Here is a 24,788-nt window from a genome sequence, read left to right as displayed (position 1 = left end):
CCTGTGCCATTTGGTTGTATTTGTGCATCTCAAAGATAGCCCTGTGACAAGAATTAAGGACCTGTGACAAGAATTAAGGACTGGGCAATAAGAGTTTAGTGCCTGGCTCTGCCATGAACTCTGTGTGACCTTGGACGACTCATTTCCCTCTTTGGGCCTCAGTCTCCCTGTCTGTGGAATGGGGAGAATAATACCTTCCTAATCCACATGGCAGTTGTGAGGCTTAGTCCGTCAAAGGTTGCAAAGTGATCCCCGGATGGAGAATGCTAGAGAAGCCACAGCAATATTATTACTGCAGGTGAGAGGTGCTTGTGAAAGAGTCAGATGCAGGGTTGGCTTTTGGGGGCAGGGATGGAGGGGAATTCAGTGTTAGTGCAGAGAGGGTGTATGTCTGAGATGAGGCAGAACAGCAGAAGAGGGGGGTCCAGATGGCTTCCAGGAGAACCCCAACCAAAGCCTACATCTGGATTTCCCCCACCACTCTCTGAAGCCTGGAATGCCAGGAATGTATTGCATGGCATTCGAGATATGATCTGAAAAGACAGAGAGAGAAACGAACCCACTGGAATCACAGAGCGGACACTGGGCAGCCGCAGCCGCACCGGCCTGGGAGACAGGCCCAGCCCCACCCCCCGCCTCGCAGATGCCCAGCAGCCATCAAAAGATGCATTGTGCATTGAGAGTCTGAGTCCCAGTGCCAGTGGGGAGAGAGCGCCATTGCAGGGCTGGGTAGCACCGGACTCTCCCCACGGCCGTGAGAAGGGACGACCTGCCGGCCTCGGGCCTGGGTGGGATGGTGGACACATGGGCTGCTGCTTTGGTGCCCCGTTGCAAAGGGATCTTTCATTATGGTGCGCAGGTAAGCTGTCTGTAGGGATATCAGCTCCCTGCATTCTCCTAGCTACTGTACAATGCTGAGCTGTGGGTCCTTTAGCCTTATATCTCACAGTTCTGCCATACTTGCCGGGAAAGGCCCTAGTCTGGTCAGGTCTGGCTCTGTCAGACTGCTCACTCACGCACAGGGACAGCTGCTGTTCTCTCTCTTTCCCTCGCCACTGCCTTGCCAGTGCCTTCTGCTTTGACATGCAGTGAGGGCATTCTGCAGAAACCAGCTGTGTCATCAGGGAGAGGAAGGAAGGAGTCATTCAGTTTGCTTGTGCAGAACTTTCTTCCAGGTTTCCCTGGGAAACCTTCAGCAACCCTCTGCCTCCACTTCTGCCTCCTGACTGACGGCTCTTTGGGGCAATAGTAGGGTTTGCAGACAGCATCATCTGGTGGTGTTTGCCTTTTTAGGTCTGAATGCACATGGCAGGGCCCTTTGTCTTGGTGCTGTCAGGCCTGGTGACCTGATCTGGCAGAGCTAACATGCTAGAGAATGTATTGTAGGGAGGAGTCCTGAGGTGGCATGAAGACTGGCTGGATGATGATGTTTCCCCCCAGGCTGTAACTTTTCTGACTCGCTGGGTTCTCTCTCTCCTGGAAAGAGAGGAGGGCCAGATCCTGATGTCAGCTACTCTGGCGGAAATCTGGAGTGAGTCCATGGCAGCAGAATCCCTGTGAATTTGCACTGCAGTAGCTGAGTTACAAACCTGGCCTATTGTTCCCCTGAACCCGTTGCTGGAGGAGTTCAGCTCGGGGTTGGGATTCGCTCAGGAGATCTGCTGTTAGACGTTACAAAATATCATCTCAGCAAAGGCAGGGTGAATGAGTCACTGTTGGGAATTGCCCCGAAACCCGGCAACCAGTTTCAATTCATGTATCGAAGCGCTCCTAGTTCCCTTTCTGAGGCAGCAGGAACAAAAATAAACACTGGTGCGGGCAAGCCTGTCCCCTAGTCGTCCACGCTGAGCCTGCCTGAGACAAATGTCCCCAGCGATGTCCCACCAGGGCTGTTTGGCAAACCCACGGCAGCAGCAGTGAGAGTAGATACAACACTCTGGAAGCAGTACCCTTCGTTTTTGTTGATGTACCATTCCAGCTGGGTCCCATGGCCAAGAATACCCTACTCTGTGTCTGATCTGTTTTGTCTGCACCATGTGTTCTTCAGGTGAAGAGCCGGATTCCTGTTCTCCCACCCCAGCCCTACTTCTGCCCACTTGGTCCAGTCTGCAGAACTACACAGCTGAGCCTCAAGAAAAATGTTTCCCGGAGGAGACCATGGCATCAGGTACCTGAACACTGGAAAAGGGGAACTTCCCACTGGTCACAGTCAGATGGACATTGCAATATTGGTGCCAATCAGCCTCCTGCAGGGCTACTGGCCACACTGAGTCGGAGATAAGGCTCTCCTTGTTATAACAGCAATAAGAGCATTAAGTGTGGAGAAAGGAAAGAAAAAGTGACGTGGGGGAGGGACTTGTTAAATGAATACTAGTCAAGCCCTAGTCTCTGAGGCAGTGTGGTCTAGCAGATAGTGCATTACATAGGAGTCAGGAGACTTAGAGTCTATTTCAGTCTCTGCCACTGACTCATTTCCTGGCATTGGGCAAGTCACTTCACCTGTGCCTCAGTTTCCCCATCTGGGGAATGGTGATATTGCTACTTATACTCCTTTGTAAAGTGCTTTGAGTTCCTCAGATGTAAAGTGAAATATAAACATTTAGATAGGGGCTTCTGCGTGTAAGCAAAGCTCACTAAATAAGCAGCCTGGGGCTGTCTTTTCTACTGCTAACAGTAAATATGGTGTATAATTCCATGTGCAAATGGCAGTTTATTTTACAAACTGGCAAAGCTGACTAAATAAAAAGAACATTAGAGAACAGTTATGGTCAGAAAAGTGAATTACAAAAGTACCTGCATTGTTACAGTCTCTCATCTCTTGGTGCACGAACATCTTTCAAGTCACATCGGCTTACTGGCAAAAACTGGGTTTTAATCCTGTTATCCCTGCAGAGCCAATGCAGCTGTGGAAGAGCACACTGGATTTTAATGCACTTCAGGCATCATTAATGTAATTGCCAGCTAAAGTTCCAATTCCAGAATCTTTATGGCGATGGTTGATGATGTGTGAAGCAGAAAGAATGAGGCTTGATTTTCAGATGCCGGCTTGAGCCAGCAGTTTGGAAAATCTCATTTTGACTGGCAAGATGACGAGAAAGGTGTTATTCAAATTACTGAGCCTCCTGCACTGAAGAAAAGTAATAACTACAGGATCCCCCAAAATGTCACTTTTACAGTGTCATGTAACTGCCCAGATCAGCATGCTAAGGGTCTGAATTGAAAACAAGAAGGGAAAAACACCACAGCTCAGTGCTACTCCTGTACTGGGGCAAAACCAAACAGTCATTAAGGGGTATTCCATAGTGAGGGTCCTTAAGAACACAATAATCCCACTAATCACTACAAAAGGTTCTCCTCTTCTCCCCCCCCAGCCCCGTAATAGCTCACCTTAAGTGATCACTCTGGTTCTGGTAAATAATGGTAACACTCATTATTTCATGTTCTCTATGTATTTAAATCTCCCCACCGTGTTTTCCACTGAATGCATCCGATGAAGTGAACTGTAGCTCACGAAAGCTTATGCTCAAATAAATTTGTTAGTCTCTAAAGTGCCACAAGTCCTCCTTTTCTTTTTACTAATCTCTCTATCTCTCTTTCATTCGTGAGTCAGTGTGATATAAGAGACAGTGTGTAACCCACTTAATTTGTTTTAAGAGCGTTTTGTAAGGTAGAATTTACTGTATCTCCTCTGTGAAAACTGGCAACCGCCCTTCTGTTTCCATGATGTCTTGTTAGGTAACCCCAGGCAGCTGGATCCAGGAGATCAGCCTGCACAGGTAGCAGAGAGCCCTCTGGAGACCGAGTCTGTGTCACTGGCTGTAGGGGAAGGATTTCCAACTGGTAAGTTATTGTCTTGTCCATAGTCAGTGTTTCTAATGATAGTATGTAGCAAAGACTGACCCACACCCAGATGGATCTTCCCAGCCCACCAGTTTTTTCTTTTTAATATTAGTGTCCAGAGAAACTATTTGGGGTGAGCATTGGTCTGACCTGTGTTATTTAAGCAATGTAGCAAATTGAGGGTCAGAGGCATGGGTGGGGCATGCAACTCTATGCCGGGCGGCTTTAATGCCAGGTGTCATCGCAGGACACAGCTATGCTGGTCAGATGTCTCCATGGCCCATACCATAATACTTTCCTCCTTCTTTACAGTGCTTAATCACCATTATAGGCTGTAGGTAATCCCCATTAGGGTTAAGGGACCTTCATAAAAGTGAAAGACTGAGAGCAGCAGATGGAGCAAAGCCAGTGCAGGCAGGTGTTGTGCAAGCTTCTCCCACACAGCTCGGCCAGCAGGCCTCAGTGTGGGGTCTGCAGCTCAGCAACTGCACCTCCTGCTATTCCACACAGCTAAGCCAATGCATCTCAGTCTTGACCTGCAGTGCCCTGATGTTCCAGTCCTGGAGCCTGTCCTCTGCAGAGTCAGCCAGTCAGACTGTGTAACACACAGTCATGTGATGGTTTTGCATGTGGATGACAGTCCATGAGGATGAGCCTTCCAGACTCGTCTGGCTTGTCATCTAACCCAACCCCACTAGATGAATGTTCGGTCTAAGGGTGAGGTCAGTGCCCAAAATGGCCAGGTGGGGTGCTGGTGCTTGGGTTATTGTCTTTTTATTTTTTACATGTAACAGCTGCTCTTCTTTAATCAGCCGTGTTTCATTTTAAAGAGATTGCGCTTGTGTTCTCTGTTGAGAGTCGCACTTCTCAGTGTGTCAACTCCCAGCTGCAGAAGGCAGCAAGGAAGAAGCTGTGGGCCCTGGAAAATGATGACAAGGACATCTGTGATCTTTTCAAGGTGAGAGTCCCAGGTGTGTGCATGCAAGAGCAAGAGAGGGTGGAAGGGGAACTCTTCACATGCACCTTGACTGGATGGGAGCCACATGGTGATAGGAGAGTGGTGGATGCTAGAGGCAGCCAAAGAGTTGTGAGGTTTTCAAAGGTGTCTGAGGGAATTGGGTGCCAAAATCCCACTGAAAGTTAGCCTATGCAGATAGATGGACGGATAACCAATTTAGAGATAGGGCAATTCCCTTTCATTTTGTGTCAGCCAAGGTTCACAGAAGATGTCAGGATGTTGTAAGATTAAATTTAAATTTAAAAAGATGCCATGTATTAATGTTCATTGGTCTGATCTATCCTTCTGCCTCAGTTCTTCAAGTCCCATAGTGTTGCCACCATGTAGTACCACCATGTGCTTTACTGATATCTCTGTGATGGTCTCAGCTACTCAGAGGCTGGAGATCTAGAAGAAGAAATGAGTACAACTGCTGGTGACAAGGGAAAGTCTCTTTATCTCAAGAGGCAGATCTACAGCTCTCAGAATCAGAGGATCCCTTGGATCAAGTCACAGGAGGGAAGGATTTCTTACACCCCTTAAATCCAGCTGAGCGGTAGTTTGGGAGGTGCCCCTGTCTTGATTAAACACTGCCCCTCCACCCCCATTGAACAATACAGATACCTGCATTTCATAAGCAGAAGTGCACTGGAATGTGCAATAAAGTTAGGAAAGGATTTTGTGGGGAGAGAGTTAACTCCCTCTCACTCATTCTGCTGCATCAACGAGCATCAGCGATGATAAGGAGGGAAAAACGGAAGAGATTCAGTCCTTCCTTTTGGAAGGATGCAAATGGCACAGCCTCCAGCAGGCAGCAAAGCCCTGCCTGTAACCCTGGCCAGGAACTCAGAGTCCCAGATCTCCAGGTTGGACCACATCAGAATCCTGGTTCTGTATCACAGTTCTAGGCCCTTCCGTTATTAGCAAACATGAAATGTACCATGGCTACCCCTTTTGTCCTTCCCTCATATCATGGCTGCCAGGACAGAAGTTCCAGCTGAACTCCAGGGACTTCTCACATCCTTGTGCTATCTTCTCTCTGTAGGAGCTCTCAGCCAGGCTGGTCTGTATCCAGGCCCAGAAGGATCGGTTCCTCCTCACCTTCAAGACCACAGAAGAAATCTGGAAGTTTTCCACATATTTGGCTTTAGGTAGAGCACTCATCACACCAAGCAGGGAGAGGGGGTAGTCAGTAAGTGGGGAGGTTGAATCAGATCCTCAAATGCCCCATGCCAGAGAAAGCCTGTGAGTAGGCATTAAGCCATGCCAGGGATGCCATTGGCTAACAGGGTGGAAAGCTTAATGAGCAAGGGATGGTGCAGGAGAAATATGTAGCATGGTACCCAGCTACAGATTTATGAAGCCACTGTCCAGCTCAGTGCAAGAGATACTGAGTCCATATCTGCCAACCCCTTCATTGCATACAATGGAACTGGGAATCACTGATAAGAATGGACAATATCATCACCAAAGAGGCTGTTGCTGCACTGGTTGCAAATAGCTGCTCTGATGGATGGCAGAAACAGGACTTTGTCCTTTTACAGGCTAGGAGTATATGGAAAAGGAGCTTGTTTAGACTGTGTTCTTTCTTCGGTTTATAAGGCTACGTGGCTTGCTGTTTGGAGCATCTTCTGTTTGACCGCGGGTACTGGTTGAACTGTTCTCTGGTGGAGGACACTGGGATCAGAATTACTGTAGATGAAGATCACTTGGCCACCATGTACCTGGGTCTGCTACTCCAGGAAGGTGAGAAGCGACTGCCCATCTGGGGACATGCATCCCAGCAGGATTGTGGTTTAAAGGTTGCAGAGCCAATCTGGGTTCCAGATTGCGTGGATATATACAGAACACTGCTAATTGCTTCCCTGCTTCTGTTTGCAGGTCACTTCTTTTCCAGAGCAGTGTTCAATGTGCCTCAACCCCTGGAGGGAGGAGAGGAAAGCTTAAAGCTGCACGAGAACGAGCTAGTCCATGTGAAGGACATTGGGAAAGAATCGAAATGGGAAGGGATGTCCTTATCAACAGGTCAGCGAGGCCTGGTGGCTGTGGCAGCCATAGAGCCACTCCCCCACCCATTTTACCAGTAAGTACACAGGCTGTGATGTTCTACACAAGGGGCCATGCTGCCCACCCAATGTTTGTTCCTGATCATGGCACATTCAGGGTCCCTATTGCCAGGGCAGCACCAAATCCAGGGTACGGGAGTACTCTTATCGCTGAGAGTGATGGGGCAGCCCTTTGTACCTGAACAGTAGTGGTCTGGAATTTCAGCACCTTTGTAAGATCAAGGGTTTAATTCTGGTCTTACTCTGCTTTTATACTGATGTTGGTCCTTTGACTTCAGTGGACTTACTCTTGATTTATGCTGGTGTAACTGGGAGGAAAAGCACAGGATTACATAAGGATTACATAAAGGATTACATAAAGTTGGTTGAAGTTGAAGGCTGCCACAGTGGCTGGCTGTTGAGGAATTACTGTTAATATTATGGTCCCTCATGACAGATACCTGGCTAAGCCATCGTGACATGGGCATCACTCTCAGCAACCATTGTACTTGCTCAGTGAAACTCCACTCCACAGCCTGTGAAACTCATCATGCTTTTAAGTGGGTGGCATTTTATGTCACTCAGATGCCTGTACCTGCGCTTCGTACGTACTACCCTCTAGAAATATGGCATGCCCAGGGTTAGTGGATTGGCAGCACTGGACATGTGCCATGTGAGCTCCTGCTACCTAAGCTCCTGCTACCCAGAGCACTTTTGGTACCCATCTGAGCTTCCCCTTGACAATGTGGCTGGTGGCCTGAGAACACTAACATTTATCAAGTGAACCGTTCTCAGAGAGAACTGATGTGTTTATCCAGGGTTTCCTCTGTTTAGGTGGTTTCTGAAGAACAATCCAATGAGCTGCGGCACCTCCAAGGAGATCAGCGGGACAACCTCTCAGCCCATTGGTGTGTACACCTTTGTAATAATGCAGTCTTTCCAACATGAGGCCACCATGGCCCTTACCACACTGGGTTCAGCTATGGAAGGGCCTCTCCCACAGATGCACAAGGCATATCTCTCTTGCTCCAACAATGACACTTGAGTTACAAGAAGCAATGGAGGAGAGAAAAGCAGCATCTTCAGGTTCTCCAGCATTCTGCATGGGGCCTCGAGACAGCATGTGCTTTGAAAGGCTAACCTTAACAGCCTAGGGTAGAAAGAGCTGCCGACAGTCTGCAGCATCCTCTTATATTCTTTCCCCACCTTTCCACTTTACTTTTATTCTCTCTTCTCTCTAGTGCCTCTGTTTCCTTTGGTCCTGTAGGGCCTGAATGTTAAACAATTAGACACACAGAAGTGCACACACCATAGCACACCAGACTTGTGCCTGCAATCCCTGCAACACCATAGAGTAACTGGGTGAGCACACGTGCACACAGCCATTTTTGGGCATTTGCTTCCTCTTGTGTATGGTAACTGCATGTACAAATTAGACACGTCACTGGGTACAAGTACTTGCCTCTCTGCAAGTCAGACCATGAAACATTCACAGACATCTCTGGCAAGCTCTGTTCTATGCAGAGTCAGTTTTGCTGTGAGCAGTATTATGCAGAGAACCATGCATTTATTTCCCCCAACCAATCTTCATTATCGGGGTTATTTGCAAGGATTTGGGTCTTTCTCCATCAGGCATCTGACCTGCTTTTGCTGCTTATACCTCCCTCTCCCTGATATCACAAGCATCTTCGCAGAAACCACAAAAAGGAGCAGATCAATCAGGGACAATGGGACCCTGTTTTTATTCACTGCGTAAGCATGATCTCTGATTGGCCACCCCACTTCCAACGAGGGAAGGTCCAAATATGCTTAGCACTTGGGCCAACCCACTGAAATCAGATTGTTTCCCTTTGTTTCTCAGGCACGGGGAGGTGCACGGCCACAGAGGATCACAGAGGGAGAGGATGGGATGAACTGAGTTTCTCCAAGGGAGATAGCATAGAGGTTGTTGGTTTTCTTATACCAGGACTGCTGTGGTTTGTGGGGAAATCCACAAGCAGTGGGACCATTGGCTTTGTCCAGAGCAAACACATAGCAGCAGAAACTTGTGAACCTCTGTAAGTATTCCAGACAAACTCCTGGGGCAGGAGGGAGGGAAGGGCTGACTTAGACCCATTCCAGGTATGTGCAGAAATCCCGGTTTCCTTGCAGGAGCTATGTCTAGATTCCATCCCAGGTGTGCTCCGAAGCCAGGTTCTCCCTCCAAACAATAAACAGACTGAAGGAGTCTCTACTTAGAACAGACTTAGCTCAGACCTCCTCACAGTCCTGGGTTTCCTGGGACTCTCCTGCTTTGACCCCACCAAGCCCCTGGTCCCAGTTGAAGTGAACATTTCCCACATTCATGACCACCCTGGGTGGGGCGGGGAAAGGGACCTCATAACCGTGTTTGAGAGGACCCCAAACCGAGTAGTGTTGTGGCCTGGCGCACGGGGTCACAGTGCCGCCCAGCTGCCCTTCCACCTACAGAGAGGCAGACAGGCCAAACCTGCATCCCACATTAGCCACTTGAATTGTGGCAAGGTATGTCAGCTGTCACTTCTCCCTTGTCTCAGGTAGTTCTCAAACTGGCTGTTTGTGCCTGCTAAGAACAGTACTATTCTAGGCTCTGGTTTGTTTTATAGTTACACTTATGTGCTGCTCCTCCCCCTCATCTCAGTGTCACACAACAATTGGCTCCTCTCCACCCTTTTAATATCAGTTGTAAATGTTTATTGGCCACCTAGCTTTGTCAAAGAGGCTGCAGCTTCCTCTGATGGTGATGCACAATGGGCCCTGAAGGAGGCAGAGGAGAGCGCTCAAGAGAGTTCTTTTCTCTGGCCTGCAGGAGAATGCAGCCACTTTGTCACAGCTCCATGCTGAGTGACATTAAACACCAGCTCCAACACCATCAAAAGGAAAAGGCAAGAGCCAGCAGATGAGGCAGGCAGTCACCCCCTTACCCCATAAAGCCCTTGGCAGTGGGCTTTGTTGGCTAATGGAGAACGTAGGCTCCAACTAGAGATACCGCTACTGGGGCTGCAGGTTCACAGAATTAGCATTTTGGTCTGTTTTTCACAGGCTTTCCAATGCTTCAGGCAGCCATTTCTGGGGGTGGGATAACTCAGGATCTTGTCTCCTTGTGGCTTTAATTGCCTAGTTGGTGGAAGTACTGTGAGGAAGCCAGACCGCATTTTTTCCACTCCAGAAGTGGCTCCCGGAGGCAAATAATAAAAGCCCTATTAAAAACACACATAAAAGTGCTAAAAGGAGTGCCTCATACCACGGGCGTAGTTTGGGGGAGGGCGGGGCAGGCATGGAATTTGTCCTCCACATGTGGCCCCATGGGTCTGAGTGGAGATCCCCCCCCCCGCCCCCAATATAGAAGTCAAACCTTATACCGCTTGTCTGTGGCGCACCATACATGGGAGAGGGAGAATGCACAAACAAAGCCTTGGGCTTCTGCAGCTGTGTTCAGTTGTGCAGCCAAGGGGGTGCCATTGTTGCCCCTTCTGAGATCCCGGGTACCTTCGTGGGTGGCTAGCCTCTCCCGCCACACCTCCACTACTGTTTCTAGCACGCTAGCTCAGCCAAAGTGGGTGCACGGATGTCTGGAAATTACACCTCCAGTGTAAGCGTACGCTCCGGGCCTGCTGATCACTTATATTCTGCAGAGGTTCTCGTCTTGCTTAGGGGAGATTTTCCTTCCCCTGAAAAAGGGCCACGCTCCTATTAGAAATCAGATCCTTCCCTTTGCTCCTGCTCTCGCTCCTGGCTGGTGAAAGCGTTCTTACAGTGGAACTTCTCTTTCTCTGCAAAGCTTTTTGCATCTCACCCCGGGTATGTGTTTGGCAGACTCCTTTCCACCCACATCCACCGCAGCACAGCACTCCTGGGTGTGGACAGGGCAGAGGGAGCCTATCTCCTTCCGTGAGCCCGGTCCTGCTGTGTAGCCAGACTGACATTCCCAGCCTCCACTCCAGCTGCTTGGGGAGCCTTGCCTTCACCCCAGGACGTGCTGCAATAAAGTGGGGTTATGGAATGCCCTGGCCTCCCCTCCAGGATGCTGCTCAGGACCCAGGCTGCCTGCCACCAGTTCGTGGTGGAGCACTGCAGGAGGTGGGCTTGGCAGCCCTGCCTCAGCTCCAGGACACAGCTCCACTGGCAGGATTTGCCTCGGGATGCAGGGTGTGGGAGGCCAGCAAAGCTGAGAACCCCGTTGAGTTCCCATGTCAGCGCTCTGATGGGGGAGGGGAGCTGGGCTCCTGTATCCAACCATGACAGAGCGCTGATGGTGGTGGAGGGAGGGGGTTGGGAGCCCTGGCTCTGCCCCATGGTAGAGCTATGGTGGGGGGATTAGGAGCAGGTGGCATGGGAGAGCTGCACTGGCTAATTCCCACTGGTTTGTGCCCCAAACACAGGGGAAAGGGTTCAGTGTTTCTAAGTGAAGAAGAGAAATCCTCCCTTCTCCTCCTCCCTGGCAGCGAGCAGCACTACACCAGCCTCCTCGAGGACCTGGCCCGCACAGACATCACTTCTGTGTACAGGCTTGGTGAGTGCCCCCAGCTGCTTCCTTGGTGCTGCAGCCCTGTCTCTCCTTACACGGGGACCAATCTGGCAGTCTCTAGCAAGCTCCCTGCCTTATACCCACATTTGGACCTTCAAGGGGGAAATGAGCTGCTAAATGGATGCAGGAGGGGCTGTATCTCGGGCAAGTCCTAGGCCAGGGGTGGGCAAACTTTTTGGCCCGAGGGCCACTTCGGGGTTGCGAAACGGTATGGAGGGCTGGGTAGGGAAGGCTGTGCCTCCCCTAACTGCCCCCCCAGGATCCCACCCACTATCCAACCTTCCCTGCTCCGTGTCCTCCCCAACCCCCCGGGATCCCACCCCCTATCCAACCCTCCCTGTTTCCTGTCTCTTGACCGCCACCCCCCCCGAACCTCCGCCCCATCCAACTGCCCCGTGTCCCCTGACTGTCCCCCGGGGCCTCCTGCCCCTTATCCAACCCTTACACTGCCGCTCAGAGCGGCAGGACAGGCTTATTTGAAAGCATGGGAGGTGGGCGGGCGCAAGCCGCGTTGCTGAGGGAGAGGAGAGACAGCGGGGGGGGGCCGGGGGCTAGCTCCTGACTGGCCCCTGAGTTCCTGGCCGGGGAGACTGCTGTGGTTTGTGGGGAAATCCACAAGCAGTGGGACCATTGTCTTTGTCCAGAGCAAACACATAGCAGCAGAAACTTGTGAACCTCTGTAAGTATTCCAGACAAACTCCTGGGGCAGGAGGGAGGGAAGGGCTGACTTAGATCCATTCCAGGTATGTGCAGAAATGTGCAGGAGCTATGTCTAGATTTCATCCCAGGTGTGCTCCGAAGCCAGGTTCTCCCTCCAAACAATAAACAGACTGAAGGAGTCTCTACTTAGAACAGACTTAGCTCAGACCTCCTCACAGTCCTGGGTTTCCTGGGACTGTCCTGCTTTGACCCCACCAAGCCCCTGGTCCTAGTTGAAGTGAACATTTCCCACATTCATGACCACCCTGGGTGGGGCGGGGAAAGGGACCTCATAACCGTGTTTGAGAAGACCCCAAACCGAGTAGTGTTGTGGCCTGGCCCACGGGGTCACAGTGCCGCCCAGCTGCCCTTCCACCTACAGAGAGGCAGACAGGCCAAACCTGCATCCCACATTAGCCACTTGAACTGTGGCAAGGTATGTCAGGTGTCACTTCTCCCTTGTCTCAGGTAGTTCTCAAACTGGCTGTTTGTGCCTGCTAAGAACAGGTCTATTCTAGGCTCTGGTTTGTTTTATAGTTACACTTGTGTGCTGCTCCTCCCCCTCATTTCAGTGTCACACAACAATTGAATCATAGAATCATAGAATATCAGGTTGGAAGGGACCTCAGGAGGTCATCTAGTCCAACCCCCTGCTCAAAGCAGGACCAATCCCCAATCCCCAGCCAGGGCTTTGTCAAGCCTGACCTTAAAAACTTCTAAGGAAGGAGATTCTACCACCTCCCTAGGTAATGCATTCCAGTGTTTCACCACCCTCCTCCTGAAGAAGTTTTTCCTAATATCCAACCTAAACCTCCCCCACTGCAACTTGAGACCATTACTCCTTGTCCTGTCCTCTTCTACCACTGAGAATAGTCTAGAACCATCCTCTCTGGAACCACCTCTCAGGTAGTTGAAAGCAGCTATCAAATCCCCTCTCATTCTTCTCTTCTGCAGACTCCTCTCCACCCTTTTAATATCATTTGTAAATGTTTATTGGCCACCTAGCTTTGTCAAAGAGGCTGCAGGTTCCTCTTACAGTGATGAACAATGGGGGGGAGGGATAGCTCAGTGATTTGAGCATTGGCCTGCTAAACCCAGGGTTATGAGTTCAATCCTTGAGGTGGCCATTTCGGGATATGGGGCAAAAATTGGGGATTGGTCCTGCTTTGAGCAGGGGGTTGGACTAGATGACCTCCTGAGGTCCCTTCCAACCCTGATATTCTATGATTCTATGATCCTAGCCCTAAACTGTAACTCACCACAAGAGGTTGCTGCGCTTAACTGTTCCCGGCCTTGGGTAACCTGCATGTAGGTGCTAATGCTGCACCCCAGCCCCTAGTAAATGACCTTCTCGTGGTTTGAGGCAGCTTCGTCGGGAGATGGGCCCAGCCTGCCAGGATCGGACCAATTAGTGAAGCCCTTTCAAAAGGATTAAATGTTGAGAGGCAAAAAGAATTCAAAGGATTTTCTTGTCAAGTGGGAAACATGATGTGTGTGAACAGAGACCCCGCCACTTCTGCTCCCTAGCCCAGCATTTCTGGGCTTGCAGTGGGATTCTGAGATTGTTAAATGACTAAAGTGAATGGAAGTGACGTTTGCTTGCTAGAGCTGGGGGCTGGGAGCCAGGATTCCAGGGTTCTATTCCCAATGCTTGTTGGGTGATCTTTTGGCAAGATACCCAACCTCGCAGCCTCAGTTCCCCCATCTAAAAAATAGGGATAAAAATATTTAGCTACCTCTACTGCGGTTTGGGAGGCTTAATCCATTAATGTCTGTAAAGCATTTCAGATGGGAGACAAGAGAGCTGCAGCATTATAAATTCTCTTGCCTTCTAGCTTTGTGCTTTAAAGGACACTTTTCTGCACACACAAGGCAATTACCCTTAAATGCATCACCTGCCATGTCCAGAGTATGTGAAAAGGCATGTGAAAGGCAGAGCATGTGTATCCCCTAATAGCAAGCCTATAGGGGGTTGCACACATAATGAGAATGAAGACAGGCTTGATCCCCAGAAAGTACATTAGCCCCCGCCCCCTCCACTAGCAATTTGCTCCCCGGAATGCCTCATTGTCAGTGAGAGATGGCTTTGATAAAATCTTGAGCCACAAAAGATGATACCCTCTCGTTTCCTGTGTGGGTGTGATGTTGCCAATACCCAATCAAATAAACCCTGCTATCGTCCAGCATTTGGGTATTGTTCTCCATGTTCCTGCATTGATCCCAGACCTTCAGGATGGGGGGCGGGGAATTGAAATTCTAGCTGAATATGGAGTAGGAATATAGAAATAAATCCACTCCATTAAGTCAGAACACTATAGTTTAGCTGAGATTCAGCATCCTGGAGAGGGGGCAGCAGAACCCTTCCAGGACAGGCTTTGAAGTTACAGAGCTTGCCTCTGGCTGCTAGCACTGACCATGTTTTATTTCTGTTGGCCGTGTAGCTGGTTTCGAACCCACAGCCACATTTCCAGGAGGGCCATCTGGTGAGTACATGTGAATGGGGAGATGTACTTTGTTCTGCTGGATTTTGAGGAGGAATCTCCATGTGGGGAAACATTTCTCTGTGGTCTATATGTCCCTTTCAGAGGCTGCTCTTCAGGGGTATAAGGACGTCCAGCTGTTCAAGACCTGTGGGGAATCTGCTGCAAACAGCCTGTCCACACCTAGTGACACAGAGCAGTCTAGCCCGGAGGGCGAAGCATCCCCCACAGCCCTGGAAGAATTTCTTCTGCGGGAGCCAGATGACCTCGATGACCCCAAGTTCTTTATTGACCTGAATGCTGGGCACATGGAGGACGCTGAAGTCTTTGACCCCATACTGACCTTCCTTAACCAAGGGCGCTATGTGGCCCCTTTCCAAAGCCTCTATGACCTCTCCTTTTCCTTCCTCCACTCCACTTTTTATGGCTTCTCTGATGAGGACAAACTGGTCTTGTACCTCGAGACCTCCAGAAATTGGGCCAAGAGGACTCACTTAGGCTGGGCTCACACCAGGCTCTGTTTCCTTCTGGGAAGGCTGTGCATCAAAAGGGTCAAGTTCTCCCAGGCCCGAGTCTATTTTGAAGAAGCCATGAATGTCATGGACAAGGGGTTTGATGACCTGCCCCTATTGGCTGCACTGCATGTGAACCTTGCCGCTATCTACCTGAAGCAGAAGATGAGGCACAAGTTCTTCTCCATGCTGGGGAAAGCTGTGGCCCTGCTGGCCTGCTTGCCTGGACACTGCTTCAGCTCCGAGAACGAGTTGGAGGTCGTGAAGTACATCCTGAGGGAAGCCATCGTCGTGGGCAATGCCCCCTTGGAGGCCCGGGCCTGCTTTCTTGTTGTCAAGCTTTTCCTGCAGTTGGGCAAATATGACGAGGTCCTGCCCTTTGCAGAGCGCCTTCAGTTCCTCTCTACCTGCGTCTCCAGCCAGGACTCCAGTGCCAAATGCTTGGACACGTCCCCTATCCTGAGCTACCTCTATGACAAGAAGTACTTGCCGCACATCACGTTGGCTTCCACCAGGCTGTTTGTTCCCAGTGGCATAAAGGGGGCACCGACGCCTATATGGAGAGCTGGCTTAGTCCTCCAAAATACCTCCAAGCTCTTGGGAAGCCAGCTGGGCAGGAGCAGCGTCCCAGCACTTGCTTGCCTGTATCTCAGGCATGCATTGGCCTTCTCCCATGAGAGTGGAGCTGTGTCCACCCAAAAGACCTTGTGTGCTGTCTTGTCCAAAATGTACCTCCAGCATGACATGTTAGATAGAGCACTTTATTATTCTGCCAGAGCTGTAGCCCTTGGCAGGCTGATGAGTGAGGAGGAGGCCTTTGAATCTTACCTTTTCTTGGGGTGGATGTATGTTCTGGCCAGCCAGCCGGCTAAGGCTAAGGCGATCATGTTGCGGCTCCTGCATTCTCTGCGTGAGACAGACAGTGTTACTCAGGATGGGGCAGTTCGCAACCTCCTGGCCATTGCCCTCAAAGAAGAAGGAAAGGTGAAGAAGGCAGCAGAGAATTACCTATGGGCCTTAAACAAAGCCAAGGAGACTGGCAACAGGCAGAACCAGGCTATTGCCCTGGCCAACTTTGGACACCTGACTCTCTCGTGCGGGGCGAGCCAGCTGGCAGAGAGCTACTTCCTCCAGTCTGTTCAACTGTATATTGAACTCCAGGGTGGGGAAGATTCAGAGATAGAGCTGGTGCAGGTCCTTCTGTGGCTGGCACAGGCCATGCTGAGCAGGCACAGGATAGAAGACAGCAAACTCTGTTATGAGCTGGCACTGGTGTTTGCCCTGAAGTCACACAATGTGAAGAGTGAGTATATTAATTAGGGTTTTGTTGAGGGAGGAGGGTATAGAGTGAAGGTACTTGTCTTTTTGCTGTATCTTCTTAGATCTCTAATGTACCCCATTTAATCGTACCCCCCTCCCCATACCATACAGGTCAGCTTCATATCACTGAGTCCCTCTGCCATTTCTACAGCAAAGTATCCCCAAATCCCGGGGCCTGCATCACCTACCATGAGCACTGGGTATCCCTGGCACAGCAGCTCCGGGACAGAGAGATAGAAGGGAAAGTCCTGCAGACCCTCAGCCAGCTCTACCAGACTCTAGACATACCCAAGTAAGTCAGTCCCATGGTCATACCCATTGCAGAGGTTGCTGGTTGGGAGTCTCTGCTTAAGACCAACAGCTTCCTCTCAAATGTACAGGGCACGGTCTCCAGTGGGCCACGAAGAAGAGGCGATTATATGTGTGTCATAGCACTTACCATGCCTCACACTCTATCAGCAGAAGTCATGAAAAAGGCAACATTTGCCAGCCTTTACTATTCCATCTCTGCCGATATCTCATATTGTAAGTAAAGGGGGAAATGGTTTAATTTCAGATACAACCATATGGTAACTTGGCAAATGTTGAAATTTTAATGGTGACCACTATGCGATAGGATTTAAAACAGGTAGTGGTTCCTGATATTTGAACTACATGGAAATACACACTCTGCCTTATCTCCTGCATACTACCAGAGGTTGTAAGAGCTGGCAGCCTTACACTGACCTGATACACAGGATACAGAGTGAAAATTTTAATAAGCATCTCCTCAAGAGGCTGTGATAGGAGCATCTTATGCAATAAAGAGAGCTTAGTACAAACAGGTGAGTTATAACCAATTGAACTGGGTCTGGGTGAGATCCATCCCTTCTGTAACTCTGCTGACGCCAGTGGACTAATGCTAGGGAGGAATTTGGCTCAGTGTCAACCGAAAGGGGTTCCCTAACTAGGGCTTGAGTTGTGCTGGACACTCCGGAATGCTGTTCTGGCACTGGGTTTTTTTTTTTCTTTTGGTGATCCAGTACTTCCATTACTGAGTGATAATCCCAGAAGTACTGGGAGTGTGTTCCAGCACTTATTTTTTTAGGACTTAGTCGCTGTCCCTAACCAGAATAGGAACTCAGCCTCTGACACTCTAAATACCCTTCAGCAAAAATCTGCATCATGCCACAGAGATCAATAGGCTCAGAGCTCTGTCAGATCAACTGAGGGTGCAAATTCTAGGGGGAAACAGCTCCTAGGGGAAATGCCTGGTTTCCAGTGCCCCTTGATGCACACTCAGATAAATAGATTCCCAGGCCAGAAGGGCCCGTTGTGATCAGCTAGTCTGACCTCCTGTATAATACAGGCCAGAGAACTTTCCCCAAATTGTTCCTGATGAACAACAGCATATTTCTTAGGAGAAACATTCAATGTTGATTTTTAAAATTGCCATTGATGAAGAACCCACCACAGCCCTTGGTAAGTTGTTCCAATGGTTAATCACCCTAGCTGTTAAAAATGTACACCTTTATTTCCAGTCAGAATCTGTCAAGATGCACTGTACCTTGGTCTGCTAGATCGAAGAGCCCATTATCAAATACTGGTTCCTTGGGTGACTCTGGGGGGTTCTGTTTCTTGAGGCATAGATTTGAAGGCTGTCAAGGACCATTAGATCATCCCGTCTGACCTCCTGGGTATCACAGGGCAGAAAATTTCACTGTTACCCCTAGATTGAGTCCAATATCTTGGTGTTGATTAAAATAGAGTTTCCAGAAAGATACCCAATCTTCATTTGAAGACATCAAGAGATGGAGAATCCACCACTTCCCTTGGTAGTTTGTTCCAATGGTGAATCACCCTCCCTGTTCAAAATTAGCACCTTATTTCTAATTTGAATTTGTCTGATTTCAGCTTCCAGACATTGGTTCTTGTTGTTTAATCCACTAGATTAAAGAGCCCTTTAATACCCACTGTTTTCTCCCCACGAAGATATTACACTCTGTAATCAAATCACCTTTTAATCTCTTGAACAGATGAGGCCAGAGGGGACAGGGAGGCGCACAGAGTTTGACAGACAACTGTAGTATTTAGTTTTTTAAAAGCAAACGTGTTGAATCGCACTAAGTTAGTGCCAATCTCCGTGGAACATTTAACTGGCCAGGCATGTGGTCATGGAGTAATTTGGATATTAACCTGCCCATGCGAGGTCACAGTGAGCTCAGAGGGAAGGAATGCAGGAAGCAGACACCTGTCCTGTGAACTGTTCCCTCCCTGAACTAACAGGACAGCTGGAGTCTGGGAGCCCCAAGGACAACAACCAAACAGGCAGAGCTGCCATACTGTGCTGGTACTCCTGCATGCCACTGCCCCCTTCTGGATGAAAAATGAGATGCTCAAGTGCTTGTCAGTTTGCCCGCTAGTGGCCTGGAAAGAGGAGCTAGGCCCTGGAACTGTTGCTAGTGGAAGTTCCCCTTTAGCTGGAGTGAACAGGAGAGAGATGTGTTTGGGGAACCAAATGTTGCTAACTGCAGGGCTGATGTATGTAAGTGCTCAAGGCTCGTGTAGTTGGACTATGCCACTGCATGCAGCAGCGATTTGCTCTGTACAGGAGTAACCTTTGGGGTTAGTGCCAGGGAGCCGAACGGAAGGTGGTCCACATGGGGCTGTGACAAAGGGGGAAGGAATGCAGGACGTTTTGCTGAGCTGCAGCTCTACAATTTCTCTGTAATGACTGATCACTTGTTAACCCTACAGGTCCCTGAGACGGTCTCTGGACTGCACCAAACAGAGCTTAAGGATCTTCATTGACCTGGGGGAGACAGTCAAAGCGGCTCAGGCCTGGCTGCAGGCTGGAAGGCTCTATTATCTCCTGCAAGAGGATGAGCTGGTGGAAATGTACTTCCAGGTAGGGTGTGGGTGGCTGGAAGAGTTTGCCATGGCAGCTCTTTGCTATTAATCTATAGGCATGGCTACCAATCATCCAGCCACCCGTTTGCTAGGAGTGTCTTTGGCAAGAAGATCCCACCATGCAGAGGGTCCCCTCACTGTTAACTGGCAAACCACCAACTGAAGGAGAAGTGAGCACACTGGTGTGTATGGAATAGCAGGTGTCACATGCACAGCCACTGGGGTTTGGTGACCTCCTGAGTGAAAGGCATTGAATTCAGCATGTGAGAATAGAAACTCGGATTTTCAGAGGGATTGTCAGGGGTTAGGTGCCCAGATCCCATTGAAAGCCATATAGACTAAAGGGAAGTGGTGGAAGCCCCATTGCTTAGGACTAAGAACAGGCAGGACAAAGCGTTACACCATGTAGAACAGGGAATAACCCTACCTTGCCAACTGGGTGGACTGGACTGCATGATCTAGTAGGTTCTGTCCATCTCTAATTTCTATGATTCTAGCATTTGAACAGTAGAGGGGAAAAACAGCCCATAATCTCTGGTGGAAACATTGATTGTGGGAAGCAATCTCTTTTAAAGACGGTGCCCCTCCCATCAGCCCCAGACTAAGCAGAGCAGAGGGTTGCTGATGGTGTGATCTGCTGCTAGGATGTGCAGTAAAGCAACAGCCTGGATACACAGCATTAGGAACCCTTTAAACTGGTGGGACTGGCTGGCATGGGGTTTAGTGCTAGTAACAGGGGAGAGACATTCACCTTTATGTCACCAGCATGAATCTAAACCTAGACAGTAGTGGCTGGAAGTTGTCAGGATCAGATGGCTTCTCATGGACCTATGTGTAATGAATGGGTGGCCTCAGCCTCCTTCCTGATGGTCAAGTGCTCACAGCAGGCAGATCAATGGCGCCATCGTCAATGGTAGTAATTAATGCCTGGCTGGTGGGTGGTTTGACCAGGGAGGCCATGGATTTAATGAGCAGTGGAGAGTGACTTCTCATTAAGGAAGGGGAACTATAGGCTGAATATCAGGCAGCAATTCCCAAGGGTGGTGGTCTCCCCGTCTGAGGGAAGATTATTTATAATACTAAGCATACACTAAGGAACAATCCTGCACTGGCTGGGAGATGGCCTAAATAGGACCTTGTAGCCAAATTCATCATTGCAACAAGCGGGTGCTGCCCCACTGATGTCAATGTAGCTACATGGGCGCTCTCCAGCCATACATTTGGCGCAGCTGGTCTTTCCCCTCTCTAGATTTTGATTCCCTCAGCGCCCTTTGAGGTGGTTCCACCAAGTCATGGCTGAAGCCCAGCAGCAGGGCAGCATCTGGGGAAAGCTTGCACAGCCACTGGCTGCCCTGTTCCACTTCCTATGAATAATATTCAGATGTCTTTGGTTTCCAGGGATGTCAGTCTGGCACATCACACCTGCATGGCAATTTGGGTTCCGCTCCTAATGTCAAAACTGCACGCATGTAACTTACAAAGGCAGTTATCACAGCTAGCTGTGCATGAATAGCAGTAACTGTGCTTCCAAATGCAAATGACCGGTTGGTCTCCTAATTGCATGCATAGCTGCTGCAACTGAGAACGCAAATTATGCATATACTCAGCTCTGAAGACTTGGGCCTACGCTTCTTATTGTTATAGTAGAAAATCACGCAGAGTGTGAATGTGGTGCTGCCTCTTTCAGGCTCTCACCCTGAGTCCTTCTCCTTCCAGGCAGCCGTACAGACTGCACTGAAACCAGGGGAGTTGTCCGTGGCCATGGACCTGTATGAAGAGGCTGGGGATATCTTTTTCAATGGCAACCGAAACAGGCACCGAGCAGTGGAATATTACAGGGTACCTAGCCCACAGAGCATTGGCATCAGGGTGACCCTGCTGTGCAAATGGCCACAGCAAGATCTCCAGCTGAGCAGCATGTTTTGTGAAGTCATTCAGAAAAGGCAATAGAGAAGCTGAAAGGGGAAAATGGTGGTGGGGAGGTGGGATGACCATTGCACTCTGCTGGGCATGGCCAGAGGCACAACGCATCAGGTAACCTGGCTCTGAAGCCCAGACACCTCCGGCAACAGTTGCTGCCTCAGTCAGAGCTCAGCTGCGAGAGGGGACAGGGTTTCCTAGAAAGCCTGAGCCGTTGCTTCCCTGGAAGCTCACAGGATATACCGAGCAACCGTGGCTGTCTTTACACAGAATTACATTGTACCCAGGAGAACTGAGTTCTGAGGCTTGCAGGGCACTGGCTGGTGGAAAGTGCGTGGGCTGTAGGGATGCTTCATGGCAGGGCAAACAGCCAAGGACAGAATGTGGCAAGTGTGTTGGACTGAGGGCAGAAGCCATTTATGGTTCTTACACAGTTCCCTTTACTATAGCGTCTGCAAGGGCTTTCCCCTGAGAGGTAGGCAAGTGTTATTAACTCCTGTTCATACGGGCTGCGGCAGAGAGATTAAGCAACTTGCCCAGGTCACACATGGTCTCTGAGGCAGAGCAGGGAAATTAACCTGGCTTTCTAAAGTCCCAGGCTCATGCCCTGACTCCTGCACCATCCTTCCTCTGTAGCTGGCACCTTGGGGCTACTCTGTGCCGTGCAGGGTTTGAACTGGAACTGCCCAAGATGGCTGTGGGCTATTGTCCCCTCTCTCCCCAGGGAGGTGCTGTGCCTTTGGCCAGGAAACTGAAGGCCACCAGGACAGAGCTACGGCTGTTCAATAAGCTGGCAGAGCTGCACATTGGGCTGCAGGGCTACGAGAAGGCCCTGGAATTTGCCACACTGGCAGCCAGGCTCAGCAGCAGCGCAGGTGAGTGGTTCGGTCCCCAGGCATCAGAAGGAGTTATCTGTCCCCATGTCTTTTCCAAAGTGTGGGGGGGTGGGTGGGGAGGAGGCAAGAGAGAAAAGTCTGTCTGAATGTATTGGCCAGGAAGGTAAGTTCCTAGTTTAATGAAGGCTCTGGATGGTCTTTTACTGTCTCGGGGTAAAGTCTTCTTTAAGCACATGGCTGGGGCCCTGGCTGATAGGCTCATGGAATGCCTGGCTCTCCCACGCTGCCGTGGGGGAGACCTGAGTCTGATGGGAAGTTTGTTGTTTTGCCAGAGCCTGGGATATTCAGGGTGGTTGTAATGTGGTGATGCCTCACCGCCCTGGTTCTTCTTTCCCCAATGGAACTCCTCACCACCCTTGCCCAATTCTGGGCAAGAATTGCTTCTGCCAATGCCAATATATAGCTCTTAGCTGCACCCTGTGTTGAAAGAACCCATGCAGTCCTGGCATATCCATAGAATTATATATTGAATTATATACACAGAAGCATTCATCCCCTGTTAACCTGTGCTGATGGTGACAACGATCTTGTTGATGGCCATGTCCCCACTGTACCATCTTCATGTCCATTCTCACCCATCTCCTCATTCACAAATGTCCACACTTCCCCTGACTGTGAAGCACACCCATTCTAGAATTCCTCAGGGTCCATGGGCTCCATGCTCAGTTGTCCAGGAATGGGAATGATTTATAGCTAGCTGCAGTATCATTATATCATTTTCCAGGAGATCAGTTGCAAGAGCTGGTTGCATTTCACCGCCTGGCTACGGTGTACTATTTCCTGCAGATCTATGAGATGGCAGAGGACTGCTATCTGAAGACACTTGCCCTGCACTCTCCGGTGCTGCAGTGTGCGGAAGAGGCCATGTACTATTGCAAGGTTTACTGCCGCCTTGGCAACCTGACCCTGCACAAACTGAAGGTGAGAAGCATCTTTCCATGCTGTGCTGAATATAATGGTCTAGCTGGAGTATCTGCTAGAGTATCCCTATGCCTATCCTGGAATTCAGCTGCTAGAACAGAGGGGTCTAGTGTAGACAGAGATCCAGGGACTGGGCCCTGGTCCAGTTCCAGCACTGGGCACTTCAGTTCAAACCAGTCCCTCATGTTTTCCCTTGTCCTTTGTGATTAGGATGAACAAGATGCTGCTGCCTACTTCCTGTTGGCCCTGGCTGCTGCCACCGAGCTGGGAGACCAGAAGCTCCAAGGTGCCATTCATGCCAAGCTGGCTCTCATATACAATGCTCCCCTGTGGTAGAAGGGCCCGGACTGGTGTGCTACATATCGGGCCAGGTGGCTGAGTGAAGGAGGACATGTCGTTTGAGAAGCCTCCTCATGGGACCCACACGCTCCAACATGGAAAACAGCCAAACCAAGTTATCTTCTTACCTCATTGCTGAAGGGCGGCCATGTGCGTTCAGAGCAACAGCAAACATATAGTCCTGAGCCCCGGCCTGTTCCCAAGCCAGGTTATCGTCACGTGTCTAACATTCAGATGGAAAGACCAGCTGTTTGGGATGAGACACCTTCCCCTGAGCTCACTCGCAGGCTTTGCTCTTGGGTCACCTGGAAACCAGATGAAATCATCATCCCAGCCTGGTCAGTTAGCATTAACTGCAAAGCACATAAGTAGGAGACACCGCCACCACCACCCGTACCCTGCTTCCAAACCAGACTTACTGCATTTTCTGTACTACATGGGGGAGGCTCAGTGGCAACACAGTTATCAGCCTGAGCTAGGATGGAACCAAAGTCCAGTGTTTGGGAATGCACGGGATGGAGATTGTGGAAGTGGCCACTAGATGGCACTCCAAGAACGCAGCTGATTTGTGGGGACTGGTGCTGAAACTCATCCCTGATGGTGGGAAAGTGTTTTGTAGGGTCATCAGTCCGATGCTCATCTCAGAGAATACGCCCTTCCCACCTGCAGCCCTATAGACTTGGGCTGAGCAAATGGCCTTTGGGGCCATCGGTGGGAGCTTTGGCTCTAATTCCAGGGGTATTTTAACGTGTCCGATAGCAATTGTATTATTTATTTCTGTATTTTCTGTTCAGTCTGTCTCCTGTCTGTGAGGGGGCAGATGAGCTACCTAGATGCCACAAGCACACAGGATCAGTTATAAAGCATCCCGCCTACAAAGCACCATGATGTATGTTCCAACAGCTAGCCCAGCACCTATCTGGGGACAGTAAATAGGTGACAGTTTCCCATGCAGGAGGGAGGAACTGTCCTCCCTAAAGCCACAGACAAAGGGTAGGACAGGATTCTGGCTTTGCAGCATGAATGCCATGGGAAGAGGGAGGAGCCCATGCATCCGCCTTCTGCCTGCACAGGCGAGGGCATTGCTAAACGGCAGCCCTTGCTGTCACTTTGTGCAAAGCTGCAACATGCGCCTCCACTCATACCCCAGCAAGTGTGCAGGGATGATGAGCCATGATCATCCCCTCAGCCACGTTGGCCTTGCCTCCTCGGGGCTGTGCTGCATGGATATGTCAGATGGGAACCCAGACTAGCTCCCAAGGGACTGCACTAGGTCTGTCTTAATATTGGCGCCTTCTGGGAAGAGTGGGTGGAACAGGCTCTTCCCTCTGCCCAGCTCTTTCTCCCTGTACTCAGCCCCTCTGCACAGGGACAGTCAGATTTT

General features: G+C 50.0%; 1 protein-coding gene across 1 annotated transcript; it reads left to right on the top strand.

The window, feature by feature from the left end:
* Positions 1-804: 804 nt before the first annotated feature.
* Positions 805-23,401, top strand: SH3TC2 (SH3 domain and tetratricopeptide repeats 2). The gene is made up of 18 exons (XM_077825007.1): positions 805-859; positions 2,048-2,167; positions 3,736-3,840; positions 4,671-4,798; positions 5,883-5,988; positions 6,440-6,583; positions 6,719-6,920; positions 7,717-7,790; positions 8,744-8,939; positions 11,283-11,413; positions 14,569-14,610; positions 14,713-16,422; positions 16,551-16,731; positions 19,176-19,326; positions 21,045-21,167; positions 21,973-22,123; positions 22,869-23,065; positions 23,276-23,401. The coding sequence occupies exons 1-18, from the start codon at positions 805-807 to the stop codon at positions 23,399-23,401; spliced, it is 3,942 nt and encodes a 1,313-aa protein (XP_077681133.1).
* The last annotated feature ends 1,387 nt before the right edge of the window (positions 23,402-24,788 follow it).

The sequence above is a fragment of the Eretmochelys imbricata genome, chromosome 8 (genome assembly GCF_965152235.1).
Source record: "Eretmochelys imbricata isolate rEreImb1 chromosome 8, rEreImb1.hap1, whole genome shotgun sequence".
Taxonomy (NCBI): Eukaryota; Metazoa; Chordata; order Testudines; family Cheloniidae; genus Eretmochelys; species Eretmochelys imbricata.
Note: the sequence above shows the minus strand (reverse complement) of the source record. Positions and strands in the feature narration are given on the sequence as shown.

Excerpts from the sequence above, each read along its gene's own strand:
- SH3TC2 (XM_077825007.1), top strand. The coding sequence starts at position 805 with ATGGGCTGCTGCTTTGGTGCCCCGTTGCAAAGGGATCTTTCATTATGG. Across the intron at positions 5,989-6,439 it reads TTCCACATATTTGGCTTTAG|GCTACGTGGCTTGCTGTTTG; the intron begins GTAGAGCACTCA and ends TCGGTTTATAAG. Across the intron at positions 7,791-8,743 it reads GACAACCTCTCAGCCCATTG|GCACGGGGAGGTGCACGGCC; the intron begins GTGTGTACACCT and ends TTTGTTTCTCAG.